This window comes from Cebidichthys violaceus, unplaced genomic scaffold (assembly GCF_023349555.1).
Source record: "Cebidichthys violaceus isolate CVI_PGR_0920_01 unplaced genomic scaffold, fCebVio1.0.p SCAF_24, whole genome shotgun sequence".
Taxonomy (NCBI): domain Eukaryota; kingdom Metazoa; phylum Chordata; class Actinopteri; order Perciformes; family Stichaeidae; genus Cebidichthys; species Cebidichthys violaceus.
The window spans coordinates 1,424,738-1,441,423 of record NW_027176417.1 but is presented as its reverse complement, the minus strand read 5'-3'; the positions used below and the strand labels follow the sequence as shown (position 1 = coordinate 1,441,423).

Here is a 16,686-nt window from a genome sequence, read left to right as displayed (position 1 = left end):
GAGTGAACAACAGACAGACATGATATCCGAAAGGAATCAGTAAAGGTGAACAGGCAATTCATTGCACAATGAAGCAAGAACAGGGAAAGATGAAAGGCTCTGACTTGAGTAGAATTAAAGGTGATGGGTAGAAAGGGAAGTAGAGATACATAAGGGTGCTGAAGTGGGAGGAATAGGACAAGTTGAAAAGTGAATAATACAGGTTGAGCCTTTGAACCACTGATCTTCAGATCAGAGGAGAGAATGACATTAGCTCAGACTGACGGTTGCCTAATAAAAAATGATCCTCATTATGAGGACATTTTACTCATTATTAGTGGATTAATGAATGTAGGCCACGATTATTCCATATTCATTTACTGTACAAGCCGTGCCATACATTGTTTTTCAAGGCTGCACTTTCTCAGAAATGTGAGCCGTAAGAAATTTTAAAATGTAATTCAATTCAAAAGCCGCATAGCTCATTGTGCGAACGCGTCGAACCCTGCCTCGTTCTCGGTGCGTATTCATTTCCAGCTCAATGTGATTGGGGTTTAGAATCCAATCCAATTCATACTTAAATTAAGAGCCCAGCGGTTTCCCATTCAGCAGCAGAATTCACAAAATGTGTGTGATTCGGTTTACAATGCAGTGAATTCCATTTAGCAGGGAATTCCGGCTTTAATGGTCTGTATTGTCACGGGACGTGCCCTCGCAATTAAGGGGCCTGTTGGCCTTAAACCTTTGAATTTCATTGCACAGGGGCCGGGAGAAGACGTTTATGCCTCGCCCGAATCCCCCTCTCACGATCCCCAGAGTCTCCTCTCTCAGGCCTGGCAGGAGCCAGTGACCTCTCCTTTGTGACCGAATTAATCCGCCGGCCTGAGATAATGGCCTTGTCACAGCCACGGGCAGGATGTGGCGGGGGAGTTATCAGCCCACCAAACGTGCCATTTCAAACCCAGCGGCAATGATCGCTTCGCCCCAGAAAAAAACAAAACAACAAACAAACATGCTTCTTCTCATTTGCCAGCATGCATGAAAGGAGAATTCAGATTACCGGCGTTACGGGCGTAGCAGACATGCACACCTCAGCGATCAGTTCTGATGTGCCGCTCTCCTTTTTTGGCACAAGACGGGGTTTTCTTGAATCTAGAATCCACATGAAGACATATTTTGTCTGTTTTAGCAACGTGATTGGATTACACATGCCAAAAAGAAACGTATAGTTGTAGAAAATGTTTTTGTAGTCGAATGTGGCAAATAGTCTTTTGAGAATGTACAATTGTACTTTTGGGGCAGTCTGACTGGCATATTGTCAAAGTGAGTCTGACTAGCCAGCTGAGACCAAATAATAGTCTCTGTTCAAAGAACAGGGAGTAGCTCCCAGCTGGGGATGAAACACAAGTGTTTGTATCTTGTCCTAGGAGACAGCAGAAGTGTAAATCTTTACTTTGTGTCGAGGCCTTCTGCTCGAGCTGCTGTTTGAGTGGTGCGAACATTTGCGTCTGAACCGAAGGAACCGAGAGTTTCATGTCGGTGCAAGAGGGAAGAAAGCAGTGAAGGGAAGCTCTAATGAAACATCACGCTCCAGTCATCTGCTCCCAACCCTTTGTCCCACGAAGATGAGTGTGAATTCAGTAGTCTTCCTCAGTGGGAACCTTCGGTCACCAGTTCAGGTTCCCCTATGGTCTCTGGGGAGGAAAGAAGCTCCGCATCATGAGAGAAAGTTGGTTTACCCTCTTTATACAACCGCTGAACTGGAACATTGTTCTGTTTAAGGCAGCATTCCACAAACCACCTCCTCATCTATGCTCTCTACCGACGCCAAAAACAGAAGCTGACTAATTAGCTATACGGCATTTTAAACTAGATCATGTTAGAAGCATGCACGGTTTTAAAAAAAACAGGATTAAGGCTTGTTTGAGCACTAAATAAAGAATATTTGATTGATGCAATATGCTGTTTTGTTTTAGGTGTCATCTTGAGTTTTGATGTCATTTTGAGCTTCGTGCTGCTTTGTTCTGTAAGTTTGTTATTTGTGTTTTTATGTGGTGAAACTTTTACACTGCCGTCTTGGCCAGGAACCCCTTGTAGAATGGCGTTGACGTCACTCTGGATAATTGCAATTTGTGTCTAAATTGCAACCAAGACCCCTAATTACGCCACAAGCTGTGTGTCCGTGAGAGTCAGGAAATGCTATAGATTTACTCACACACTGCATGTGATTACTTCTCAGACTTCTAGGTCCCCGACTACGCTACCTATTATGCCCCGTGTGAATATTACAATTCTGCGATAATGAGCGGTTGTGCAAGATTTTGCTCCCAGTCTGCTAGCGTCTGGTTTGCCACCCACAGTAACCCCTATATTATATTCTACCAATTCATATCATCGGTGCCTGCCCTCTCTGAACCCCGCGCTGCTCTGTCACAGTGACAGGCTAACATTACTTAACCAGAATCATGATTACTGTGATTTGTTTGCCCTAAAAACGTTCTTAAATGGCGTTATTTCCACACAAACAGCTGGCTTAGGAGAGCGGCTGAACAAAGAAATGGATTACTTCTATTTTTATTTGCTGCTGCTTCGTTCTTAGAGAGTGAGGAGAAGGAGTGTAGAATGGTGGGAGAGTGGCGTCAACAGCAAACCTTTTTCTTGCTTCATGTTTTAGTAAATGTGACGGGTGTAACGCCTACATACCTTCACTAGAAGGCTCTTTCTGCTGACAGTAGCCCACAGTACTTCTTGGTGGTTTCGTCATGACACTCATCCTCTCTTTGCATTTTGCTTGTTTGATCGTATGGCCTGAAACTGCCATTTATCTTCAAAATAACACACATTAGTATACAGGATTTGATACAATAAGCTCTTGTTCATGCAGAAATAATGATTATTCATGTCTGCGAGTCGACTTCTGCACACACTTCATTGCTCATCTGTCTGCTCCTTACAATGTTGGACCTTCACTCTTCTACGAGCCTTCCCTCCGCACTGCCTGGAAATCAGAAAGTGCCTCCAAGGCCTTTAGGTTTTATTACTGAATCACTCTTCGCCCAGCTCAATCGAGTCACCTCCTCCCACAGAAGCAGAAAAGGCCTCCCATCACTCGCGTGTTCGCCCGTCTCAGTGTGCTTATCGAGAGCCGGTGTAAAAATCAGCTGAGCTCAGCCGTTGACCACGAGATCAGTGTGTCATGCTTGTTTGAATGGCGGGACATTTCCAATTTGACTGGGACCGTCATCAGGAAACCTCTCGGCCACCTCTTGAGTCTATTCTCTAACGGAGAAGAAGCATTTTGACTCCACCTCTGCAGACTGTTACTACTGGTGGGACTGATGACCAGAAACAGCTGATGAGAGCTGAAGCCATAAGAATCTGTGACAGCTTTTAAACTTTAAACCGCCCCTACGTCGCTGCGCGAACTGCCGCCTGACAAGATGCTACAATGACAGCGAAGCGAGATCAGCCTTCGAGGCCACACATGTGATGATGTCCTCTCAAAATGTCCTTTTTTCTGTCGACCTCCGGGACACTGTTTCAATATGTAAGTCCGCGGTGAAGCAGTGCTGAGCGACGCTGAAGTGGCAGTGGCGACCTCTCATTAATATATATATATATATATATATATATATATATATATATATATATATATATATATATATGTATGTATATATACAATTAGCTTGTCTGTATTCAGAAAAAAATGGTCGTCCATTTTAATGGCTTTATTACCATAATCATTTGACGGGAACCTTTTCGTCTTGATGAATGACCTTATTAATACGTAGAAGAAACTGACACAATCCTTGGAAACGGAGCGGCTCCGGCGACTCATTAACACCGTCAGCGCTGCTCCACTTATTCTATTCCATTCATGTTACAAGCTTACCCCTGATCAGCACGTCATTAGCATGCAAGGCCGACATATAGACGGATGGATGAAAAGACACCTTGATTTTGATTGCTTCTGCATTGTTGTAAACGTAGTTCTTTATGAGTATTTGAAGATCACGGTGGAATAACTGCAACTCAAGTTGATGGAATCACTTTTATTACCGTCAGAAGAGGCAGATTCTTTTCCACTCGGCCCGTCTTGGTGAGGTTGAGTATTATGCCCGGTCTTGAGAGAGTAAAGGCTGATGGGGAAGAATTGAAGTAAAACGTGGGGCGGTGTGAAGCAAATCACCCCGCCTGACTGACAGACCTGGATTTATTGTAGCCCCAGACTTCTCTCAGCTGCTCGCTGATGTCGACGTATGCAGAAAACCACGCTCACTGATGTCGCCATGTGCAGAAACAGGTTGCAGCCCGAGGACAGGGGGAAAGAGGAGGCATAAAAGGGAGGAAAGCGAGACACAGTGAAAGAGATGATACAGAAATAAAGACTAATAGATTAGACACAGGACTGAGACGTGCAGAGGGAAAGGAAAGATGAAGAAATAAAGAAATGGTGAAAGTTTCTGCATAATTTCTATTGGGGCGTCGTTCTATTTTGGAATAAGGATGAGGACATTATCTTGCACCTATGTTTACAGCCCCCCCATTTTCTTATGTTCCCATAAATATGAAACACAATATCCGAGCAAATGGGATTTATTCTATCACATTGTGATGCTCCAGTTTGTGAACAATCTTGGAAAGAAATCATCTCCGCGATGGGGAATAAGGAAGACAGGGATTATGAGACAATACCCAGGTCCTACTTGAGTCTGTGTTTGTCTGAACGGTACTGTGGTCTATGAATACGTTTTGCCACATTGTGCCTACACATGTGCATGTTTGTGCGCCTGTGTGTGTGTGTGGCTCCTTGCGCACACTGAGGTGTCATTTGGCCCCGCCACACTTTTCCAACACCTAGAAGCTCTGATTGCAATGTTAGCGACTGAAAAGCAGAATTGGACCGCTGGCTGTTAACCCCCCCCCCCCCCCCCCCCCCCCCCCCCCCCCCCCCCCCTCCCTCCCTCCTTCTTTCTATCACGGCTGATGATTGCATCGCCACTTTGAGCTCCGCTTTTTCCCTTTTGGTGACTTGTGTGCTCTTTGACACGGCTTCAATTATCGGACTGGCTTTCAACAGGTTTAGTCCACTCTGTTGACAGAACGCTCCTCGAGCAATATTACAGTCATTGTCCGACAGCTTCTCAGATGGACTCGGATTGATCAGATTGATTGTAAAATACAGTTCATTCTGCACCTGACTGTTTCACCCTATTACTTACCTTGATATGTTGCAATAAACACAGAAAACACTGCCGCTGTTAGCTTTTTCTTTGGATAACTTTTATAAGAGGCAACAAATGCATCAATGATCCCCATAGTTAATTTCCAAAAAGTGCTGTTGACTAATCAAACAACCAGTGTTGTAGTCAAGACCACCTAAACCGGGACCAAGCCAAGACCCAGATCAGAGACAATTGAGACCAGTACTAGTGTGAGTCCCAGTAATACTGTGTGTTTTCTAACAAAGTACTTTTGTTCGTAGGTTAGTGGTCATTCAATCATTTTAGGATAAAGTCACTTTTGCACACAGTTCAGACACATCCGATGAACTTCCGTTCAGTCATAATTTGAATTGTTTCTTTCCCTACAGCTCATTTTATTAATCTACTGAGCGGCCCAAGGGCTGCCTGCATAATGTCTCCAATCTACTGATATGATGAGCCACAAATGAAGCCTGCAAACTTTGTGTGCATATTTAGTTTCCAGTATTACTGCTCGTCTCTTTAATAATTTCTGTCTCTCTATCTGCAAAGGGAAAGGGAGAAAACCGTGTCATTTTTAGCCACCTGCTAGATAAGATCAAGTTTCCTTTTCTTACTAATTGGCAAACAATTTCACATCTGTGTGAATCAAAACATCTGTGCAGCTGCATGTCGCCGCGCACGCGTCGTGTGCGCATGGCTGGAGTTTTATGGTTTGGGGATATTCGTAGAGCGAGGTCCATCACGGCCGCCGCAGCCTGAAGCACAAGAGGCTTAAGGAAGGAGACATAAATCGCAAAGCAGTTGGTGAGCGAAAAGCAGAGATACAGAGAAGGTGTGCGGGAGAGAGGGAAGATAATAGGTAGCTGTGGGTTGTGCCTGAGACTCTACACGTGGTCTGATGCTGTATGTCTGCACGATTGGATATGGTCGGCTGAGTAAAACCAGCACTCTCCTCTTCCCTCGTCTCCTCTCCGGCATGGAAACAGGCTTGTTATGCAGCCAGACTGATATATAGGACCGGGTGCTCCAGGGAGCCAGATTGGCAAAAACTCACAGGCACGCTTTGACAGAACGTACGCAAAGTTGTCCGTAACTGATTCAGAAGAGCTACCTTTACGATGCAAAGTCAAACACCCTGATACTGTAAGCACTCTCTGCTCACAGCTTTCTGCCTGCACCGGAGGAAATTAATATGTAAAGAATTTAGAAATATTATCAGTTATGAAACACAAGTTCACTCCTCTCTTCCCTAAAAAGAAATGCTCCACTGATTGAGTTTGTTGCCTCACAGGCTCGGGTCGTCTCTAGAGATGCCGTCTCTTCTTCTCTTTTTAAAACAATGCACTCCATTTCCCAGCATTCAGTGCTCCCTGTAAAAGCCTGATGGGTTACTGTTATTTGCTAGGTTCTGAAGACATATGTTGCATAGATTGTACTTGGCTTTTGAGGCAAATTTGTGATTTTGGACTCCGGAAATTAAAAACAACTTCAGTGCAATGAGATAGAAAGCAATAGAAATAACGACGGAAATAAAAGCCAGCTTTTAATAAAGTGGAATTTTCTTTTAACGAAGAAATCCCTGACATCTGCACTTTCCCTCAATCCCTTGTGCCACTGCTCACCTGAGCAGCTCTAAAGACTGCTGACTGTTTAGTGTTTTTTGAAGCTTATTTCTTACTGGAAATAATCTTTTTTTTTCTACCTTTGCTAACACCTTTGAAGAAATGCATAAGACGCAGAGGTTCGGGTGAATACAAAACGTAGTAATTAGTATTTTATCTCCTTGCTCTTTTTGCTCTTGCTCTACCCACTCTTTTACTTCTTCCCTTTGTCTCACTCTCTCTCTGTCTCTGTGGTTCAAGGGAAGAATTCTCTTCAACTCCTCCACAAATCACAGACAATTAAAGCAGAGCATTTTATGCCTGAGGGCCTATCTGCTCTGTGTGCTTAATACATTTGCACACAGCCCCCCCCCCACAACACACATACACACACACACACACACACAAAAAACACAGTACACCCCCACACACTCTTGCATGTACAAACATTCATAGAAACACTCAAAGGCACGTTCTCTGTGGTTCATCTTCTTTAGCCATGGCTTTTTATGGAGTGCAGGATTATGGAATCACACCAGCCTGTCCCTGCCAGCTGATTGGACACTCTACCCTCCGTCATTCAAACATTGGATTCATCCTGCTGCTGAATTCAACGGTACGTTTAGCCCGCTGCAGTCTGCTCTAGATTTAGTCACACTGACTTAGCTGCTGGCAAGTTACGCACGCTGTCGCTCCGGGTCCAGATGCCGTTGAATCGCGTCATGAGGCCGGCTCAGTCAGAACCTCAAAAGTGAATTGCGGTTTTCCTTTATCTCGCCTCCTCTCCGCACGCCTCAGTTCCTCCCACCTGAGATGCAAGCGGAGGAGGTGAGGAAGAGACGCGAGGACATAATTAACAAAATGAGACATCCTCGCTTTGCAGCCATTTTAAAGTGACTACAATGAAATATGACATGTGGCTCAGCTGCATCATTGTTGCTTCATGATCTCTGTCAGATGAGCAAAACACTCTTCATGATAACTTCTACATTTACTGTTATTTCAATTCACAACGTTCCAAATTATGACAAGAATGATGTCACCCATTTGTTTTTGTCCGTCACCATCTTGGTTTTTGGAACCAGAGGTGACACGAGAGGGTGGAGCTAAAGTTCTGGTCGAAGTCCTGCCTCTTTTAGCTGAGATCATAATTGATGCTGGAATTATTGCTATTATGGAAGTCTCATCGTTGTTAGGCGAGCTGGCACGTCATGTATGGCATCGACCATCTTGGACACCTTACAAATGGAAATCAATAGTTTTGTCTGTTGTCTTATTTTCCGTGTCTCCAACCCTTCTCAGAGGAGCTAATAATTGGAGCTGATAATTGCTACCAGGCTCATACCATATTGACGCAGGCTCTGTAATAAGCAGGTGAACGCAGCTGAAAACATTCCATTTCTGAAAATGGATATAATTAGTACGTCTCTTTGTGTCCCCACCAGGCGAGACAGTGGTGAATAAACAAATCCTCCATATTCTAATCCAGTCAGCATTCTCATTAAATGCCAATGTATATTCGCTGTGGGGACTGTTGTGTATTTCAGCTTTAAAAGGCCTAAAGAACGGCTCTATTTTCCAGGTTAAACTTAATTACAGTATGTGATTCACAACAATGACTCTGGCAGCACAGAACAAAAGAAAAAAAAAAAGAAGCTCAGGCCCATTTTTCTTTTGCCTGCTAGGTTTTGTGAGGAACTTATTACGCGATCAATCACATACAGCATGAACGGACCGGGATCAATTAATAATTGAAAACCGTTAAACTACTTGAAGCGCTGATAGGAATCTGCCTTAAGTTAGAGGCAAGGCTGTGTGGAAGGGCAGCGGGTTAAATAGACATGATTAATCAACCCCAGAGCAGTATTTGCATTCATTTGAGGCACTACATGTGAATGTAGACAGCAGCTGTATCTCAGTACCACACTACATTCCAACTCTAAGCAGCTTTGGAGGGTATACTGTGTTTACTCTCCCACAATGCAATGCACAAAGAGCTGCGCACTTATTGCAGATGGTGTTGAAGATGCTCAAAGAACCCCAGGCCTCCCTTTTCGACCTTATTTTCGCATGTTTTTGTGTCTAATTGGTCCAGTACTGAGCGATTTCGCTGCAGACTGCAGTTGCTAAACGGACAACTCTTCACATTTTTCTCTACCTTTCGCTTGATCCGGTCTGTTTGCTCTGAGAAGTCTTCGCGTAGCATCCACATTGTTGAAATCAGCTCCTCAGCCCCATCATGTGGCCCTGCTCAGGCCCCGGGGCCAGCGCCCCTCTCCTGGCACCTATAGGCGGCCTATAGTCATGACAGGTGGCTCCCAGCGAGGACAGCTGGAGAGCAGCCTCAGTGTGACGCTGCTGCTGACGACTGCAGCCGCCGTTACCCAGAGGAAGCCGCAGATAATCATTTCATCATTTCTTCCATTATTGACAGGCGCCCTGAGCTCTGCTATTGAGTTCCCAGCGTTGTAGATAGAATTAAGATCCATTAGCGTCCAATGCAATGTGTGTGTGCGTGTGTGTGTGTGTGTGTGTGTGTGTGTGTGTGTGTGTGTGTGTGTGTGTGTGTGTGTGAATATAGGTGTGTGGTTGGAGTTTAATCCTAACTAGAATTGCAGCTCTGAGGGGAAACGACTGAGGAGCGCGGATATGACAGGGTCATCAAATGTCTCTCTTCGCTCGCCGCCGTGGCGAGACTGCCGCTGCGTCGAGAGGCTCCGGCCTAAAAATGACCCTCTCCCCGCTGAGTTGCCAATCATTGCCCATCACATTAGAGATCTAGACACGCTCTCTGCTCCAGCTTGCTGGGCCGCAAACACTCGCCTCTCTTTGTCGGATTCTCTTCTCGACTCTACAGCTGCTTCTCTTTCTCCCTTTTGAGGAAATTCATGTCAGCCAAGATGGAGCCAGCTGACTATACCTTTCACCGCAGCCTTGCAGAACTTTCAGCAAAGCCCCTATTGAGTGGCTTTATGCAGCAGTAGCGCTACAATAGCAACACAAATACAGGCTTCGATTGTCGCCGACTGCAAGTTGTTGTTTTTTCATTTTTAATATCATTAAGGTGGATTTTTTTCCAGCGACATTTCCAGTTTGCTTTTCTTTTCCTGACTCCAGTGTGTTAGGCTCTCAATGTGTTCTTGACGTAAAGGAACTTTGCATGACAAAATTCAGGAAAAATCCAGGCAGTTATTTACTGATCTCTGCTATTTCCCAGCCTCTAAACAGCCCATCCCACCGTTGTTCACTGCATTCACTCATTGTCAAGAGCGACAACTGCAAATAGCATTACCTCCGGCTTAAAGGATCCCATTCATTGTGAAAGTGACTGACAAGCTTGTCACGAACAGACATGTGCCTAATAGAAGGTATCAAGCAAATCTGTCTCTTTCGAAGGAGAAAATATAGAAATTGTTCTTTTCAGCAGCGACAATCTTATACTTGCAACAGCTGCTATTGTGGGTCACTTCTAAGAAGCTTCTTATTTATATAGAGGGATGTTTAAATGCAGTGTATGGTGACTGAAAAGGAAATGATCCTCAGATAGTTTAAACATCTGGCACAAAGAAGGAAATGAGCCACAATGCTATAAAGAAACTGACACTTTTTGAAAGTAATGTTGTGTTATTATGTCTCTCCAGCCGACTTCAACGACTAACCCATTTCCTATTTTTTCTCCTTCTGTCTTTCTCCGTCCCTCTTTCCTTCTCTATCACAGCTGCACTGCAGGTGTCCATATCCTTGAACAAAGTGGAGTTAAGTGTCGGAGAGTCCAAGTTCTTCATCTGCACAGGTACAACAGCCACACTCTGTTTTTATGTGGTGTGTGTGTGTGTGTGTGTGTGTGTGTGTGTGTGTGTGTGTGTGTGTGTGTGTGTGTGTGTTTGGAGGCAGGTCAGGGAAGCAGCAGGGGGCTTTACATCGCCGCCTCTGAAGTCTTTTTGTGGTTTGTAGGACAGTGAACGCAACACAATCCGTGCTGTCCATATGGTGAGTGACTCTTTGACTCAATGGGCACTGGCTCCAAACAGGGACACCTCGCCCCTCCTCCTCATTGTCCTCTCAGAACGGCATATCAACACTCAGCTATAACAGAGAACCTGACGCCGCTGCCAGTGGCTCTGTAGGGTGGCAACACACTCTGGCAGGCCCGGCCCGCCTCCTGCTGGCTGCCTCTTCTCTCCTGCCAGCCCACTCAGCGTGGAGCTAACAGCCAAGGGAGCAGAGACACACACCGGGAGGAGCATCGAGGAGGTGTGGAGGTCTAACGTGTGCTGAGGACAGAATGGAGGGGGTATAAATGGAGTTGAATGCAACCAAACTGGCAGGAAATGAAAGGCAATGGTAGAGGCTTTTATTGTGAAAGAGCTAAATCGACAGAACTGAGAAAAAAGGAAAAGGCTTTGAGGCAAAAGAGTGTTGGAGGTTGGAGATAAATAGTCACCGTCCAACGTCAAAAGTGCGTGGGAGGAAGTGTTTGTGTCACTTTTTCTTTTGCCCTTCTCAGCCTTTTTATTTTTATTTTTTTACCACATTTACATGCAGTCCTGCCAACTGGAGTGGGCTGAAAAGCAGGGCAGAACAGTCAGAGGCAAAAGCCCAGTGAAACCAAAGTGAGCCCGCAAACAACTAGAGACTTTGAAAGTGACTTTTTAGCTTTAAGTTGAGTCCTGCTGTACGGATCGGGCCCACATCATATGGATTAGAGAAAAGAAAGGAACAGAAGGCACAGAAAGGCAATTATATTGTATGTTGATTCACGGGCGTGTGCCGTTTGTGAAGAAAGGCAGAACAGAGAGGTGAATGTGCTCTTGAGAGAAAAGAACCTGGGTGAAATCAATTCACTTGTTCGATACAAATCTGTCTTGTTTCAAAAGTTTGCCAGGAAGAATTGGCAGCAAGGTTAAAATGATGGAACGCCTCATTTCATCCAAGAGAAAAATGCTTCAAACATGCTGTTTCAGGTCAAAATGCGGTCAAACCTACGTCAACATCTTGCTATTAAGTTCCTTTTTTTTTCTCTGCTCCCATCTTTCTACTTTAAACGTTTTCTCTTTCCTTTTAAAGACCCTCAATTCTCATCTCTACCCATCCGTGGTTGAATATAAAACAATCTAAGTTGAATTTTGGGGGGAAAAAAAGCTCATTTGAAAAACACAAATACAGAAATCTCTCTTTTGAGTTAACATGTAGGATCGCATCTCGCATAATAAGAAGCTGATTGACAAAATGTGTTTTCTGAGCAATTCTGACCAAGCTCTATGTAACTTATTCATATTATATACTTTTTTACACTTGATTCCCACAGGATAAGACGGAGAAGACCTTTACTTTATGAAACATTTGCAGGTATTTACATATCATATGTGAACATTAGATGATCAGAGGAACAAATCATCTAATGTCTAAAAAGACTGAAGCGTGTACAAATAATATGAATTGATTCATGTCAATGGAATAAGCTCTAAATGTTCTGAGTATTAATTAAAAAAATGTTTACTGTCCGTGCTCAGAGCGACTGATGTGGCGTCTATTCATGAGTTCTTGCTTTTAGGAGAAAATGCGACACAGGTCTCTTCAGCTGAATTAGCTACTTTTCATTACCTCGCCGTACAGAATGCTTTTGTTTTGTTTTGTTTTGTTTTTGTTACGCCTTCGCACTGAAACGCTCTAAAAAGATGTTTTGCAGCGCAGATTCTGAATTGAGGCTGGGGCATTGTGGGAGAGAAAGAAACAGCAGAAGGCATATGGGGTCAGGGGGAGAAAAGGAAAACAGGGAGTGAGAGGCGGAGAGAACAAAACAGGTGAACCCAGCTGCAGAGCGGACGGCTGGAGAGATTGTCTTTAGAAAATCGTCGTCTCTAAGTGGTCTGCGAGTGAGACAGAGAGAAACACTGCATTTGTGCTGGTGTCACCTTGCACCTCGAGTGAATTTGTTCTTGGTTTGTTTGTTTCCATCATAGTTGTGGGAAAGGTCATGATGGTAAATGCATGAAATGAGAGATAAGAGCCGTTTCTACACATCATTATGGCGCATGTTGAGCAATCTAACATTGTTATTTTGCAAAGCTACATTTAGGTGTTACAGAAGAGGAATGTTTTTTTAATGTCAACATGTATGTTTCAGTGTTTTCTGCTACACCAGTGTCATATTGCTGCCACATATAATAACAACAGTGTGTTGTGGTTTTGGACTAGATCCCGCAGTCTTCTGGAACAAACACCATTATCCAAAAAAAACATTCCCTCATTCGGTGTTTTAATGATGGCGGTGGAGTCTGCCGCAAAACCGGCTCTGCTATTTTGTTGCCTAACCGAACAAATTAAAATGCTATGTAGAGCAATGTATTTTTTTTTTCAAAACCAATAAAAATACTCAAATTCACCAGGTGTCAGGAGAACCAAAAATGTGACCGATCACAGAAAACAAGTGCATTGTTACAAAAGTACTCATTTTTTAATTCAGTTTTAAATGCTCAATTAGACCTTTGTGAGGAAACAAACAAACCACAGAGAGAACGGCTCTCCTGTCAGGGTTAAATGAAGCTGAGCTCCTGGCGTGACAAATAAGGAGCCGGATAAACTGGTGTTTAGGTGTGTGTTTAACCTCCCATAAGACTGTGGTGGCAGGAAGCCAGAACAAGTGTTGGCTGCAAAATAAAACAAAGGCAGCTATAAAGGCAGCCTCACTGGTCAAATGAGATCCAACGGCTCTAATGCTTCCATGTGGTTTTCTTCAGATTCGTCTAACGAGAGCAGGGGAGGTCACGTCCCTGGTCCCAGTGCACCCGCACGTTACAGAGCAGACAGAGATGGAGAGCCAGAGATGAATATGTAACCGATAATTCTGACATCATGTCAAGCTACACCCGCGTACATGCTGACCAGCGTGATTCTTTCCCCTGCTCAGCTCTTGTTTCCGCCCCGCTATCTACTTCCCCCGAGACCTGAATCAATTACGACCACGGCTCCAGTGCCAGCCGCCGTGGGGACGTGGGAGTGTTTCGGCTTGCGCGCAGCTAATTCTGGCGCCAAGGGGCACGTCTAGTCAATAATCTGCCTTGTGCAGGAGGCTTAGATCGCTTCAATGTTTCAGTTTGGTTATATTGCTCCCCCACTGCAAAGGAGGATCATAAACACTGTCTGAAAACACCTTCCAGATACAAAGCGCTGCTGCTTGCTTTCTTAGACTTTTATTTCCATGCGCGGTTCAAAAATCAGGCCGATACAGAGCAGAGCTGTCGCTTTCACGAGCGGCTAACAGAAGCCGGCTATCAATTAGCCTGCTGCTGTTTAGACATTTTGCAAGCACCTCTAAAAAAAAATAAAATAAAAAAAAATCTTCATTGTCTTTCCACTCTGCCTCCAGAGGAGTCAGTCACTGAGCGCTCGCTCTTGTCAAGAATCAGTAATAATGCCAGAGCTTATGCCGATTCTAAGAGCGGTTTGACAAAATGTCCAACAGCTATTCATTCAGTTGTAAGAAGGCACACAGGGAGGCAGGAGCGAACGTGAAAAACAGGGCAGCGTGTGACGCACTCCTGTCTACTCAGATCATCTGTGAAGCAAATGGCCTGTCGCCACGCTGGCTACATCACCTTCAAACACATGACGCTGTCTCTGCTGTCAACAGAGTGTAAAATGGTAAGGGGTGATAACGCTGTTAATGCTAACAGGTACAAAAAGATAGCGTGCTGAGTGGGAAGAGCGTGAGACTGCTCTCTGTGAAGCAAAGCGCAGGCGTCAAGAGGCAAATCAGCTCATCGCTTTCCATTACTGAGAGACTATTATTGATGTTATACCCAATTTACACAACCGTGCACGCTGGACAAATATGTTTCCAGCTAAATCCGACCATAGAATAAGACAGCTCCCCAGAGTAGCACCTGGGAGCTGGGAGATGATCCATCACCAATCATGACTCCAGCTGAGTAGCTGCAGGTTAAAAGCTCTGCTCAAGGGCATCTTGCTGATAGCTACTGAGGGGAATAGAGAGCATTCAAACCGCCTGCTTCCTGCTCTCGCTCTCTTTCTCTGGAGTTATCTCTTGCCACTGGCACACTCCTAAACACAACCGGTTCCTCACAAACTTGCATTACGTCTATTGTCTGTTTCTTTTGTTTCCTCGTTGAAATCCAGAGACCTGTCTCTAAGGGACCGGACAAGCCTCTGTCCATCTCCTCTTCAAGGCTCTGGCTGATTGATGGGCCAAGTACTGGCCCTCCACACTGACACTTTTATTTGCAGTATTTACAGCCGAAGGGCACCTGCTGCTTACAGATGGCCACGTAATCTCCGACAGTAGCCTGCAGATGAGTTCACGTTCCGCGGGCCACATATGGACACCACTGTGTTTAGTGTCTCTTGTTTGCATACGTGCGTAATCTCAGAAAACAAGAATGGGATTTACAGCCTACATACTCCTTTACAGATTTATAAATTATGTAAATCCAAGATTATGACATAATCATATAATTTCAGGCCATCTGGTCCCTCGACAAGTTCCAACAATAACAACGTTGGATGGTCGTCAGCTGTTCAGCAGACCAAAGCGAGCAGCAATGCTATTGTTTTGACATATAAAACCTCAGTGACCCTGTATGAATACAAAACATAGCCAACACTTTACTTATTTCACAATCTGACTCTCATCAAATCAACCAATTATATTAATGCTAGAAGTTCCACAATGTGAGTCCTATTGAATCCTAAGGAGTGGCCTAAACTTGATGTAAATCAGTCAGAATGGGGCAACGTAGTGCTCTGTCCACATTCTCTCCCATCCTCTGTGTCTCTGTAGTTTGATCTGTTTGACACAAATGAAGATAAAACATTTTGATTAAAACTTGCCGTGCATGCAGGTAAACAAGGCTCCAAGCATCCTGTGCAACCAAAGGAAAAACAACCGGCTTTTCTCAAGCGGTGTTGTCTTTCCAGAAGTACTGCAGGCTGACTCACTTCGTGCATAGAGGTGTCACTCGTGGGCAATTCAATTTAATAATCTATTATTTTCAATAATCTTGGGACTGAACAGGTTCAACTTATTGGACCAATTTAAAGAATGTATAAAGCGGGTGGAAGTCAACAAAAGGCAACCTGTCGCAAAGAAGATGATCAAATTTCTTTAGGCATTTACGTGTTGTGAAAGGATCTCAGGGGTGAGTGGGAGTAACCGTGGAGACGTCTCTTTCTGAATGTCGATACGATCCTGCCTCGCCTGCCATAAAAGAATAAAATGGACTCATCACAATCACTTCCTGTTCTCTCTTTCTCTGACTTTGCTCCTAGCGATTGGCGAGCCAGTGAGGCTGGAGTGGTACAACCCCCAGGGCGAGCGCATCCTGCCCTCCAAGCGGATGGCGCTCCACTCGGAGACGTCACGATCCAGGCTCATCATCTACAACGCCATCATCGAGGACGCGGGTATCTACCGCTGCCAGGCCACCGACGGCAGCGGCCACACCGAGGAGGCCTCGGTTGTGCTGGAGATCTACCGTGAGCTTGATGATATGCACTCACACACACGTTCACCTGCAGATGCTCTGTTCATGCCGCCTGAGGAGAGTTAGACGTGAAGACATGAAGAGAATAAACCTCCCGCATTAGTGTTTGATCACAGGTGTAGCCAGCCTATTCATATTCTCAGCCTCAGCACAGCCACAAGCTGGTAGGAACGTCCGCTCTAACCATGTGCGTGTGCGTTGTAGCTCCACGTGTACTTCTGACTTTGTGTGTGAGAGCGTGTGTTGCACTCATTCTTGTGATTAAAGTGTAATGACAGCTAGCAATGCCATGGGACTCGGGGCCCTGCCAGGCATAATGAGAGATGTGGCACCGAGGCCTTGCTGACCCATCACTATGTCCTGGAAAAAAACGTGATGTTACGAGGCGGGGGTGGC

At 44.8% G+C, this 16,686-nt stretch overlaps 1 protein-coding gene across 5 annotated transcripts in view; it reads left to right on the top strand.

Annotated features, from left to right (window-relative positions):
- Positions 1 to 16,686, top strand: part of LOC137878947 (neural cell adhesion molecule 2-like) — a 207,274-nt gene that overhangs the window by 128,222 nt on the left and 62,366 nt on the right. For all 5 annotated transcript variants that reach the window (XM_068719481.1, XM_068719478.1, XM_068719479.1 and 2 more), the window contains exons 2-3: positions 10,506 to 10,580; positions 16,076 to 16,282. In XM_068719481.1, the coding sequence (XP_068575582.1) occupies positions 10,506 to 10,580; positions 16,076 to 16,282 (282 nt within the window). The remainder of the gene's footprint in view (positions 1 to 10,505; positions 10,581 to 16,075; positions 16,283 to 16,686) is intronic.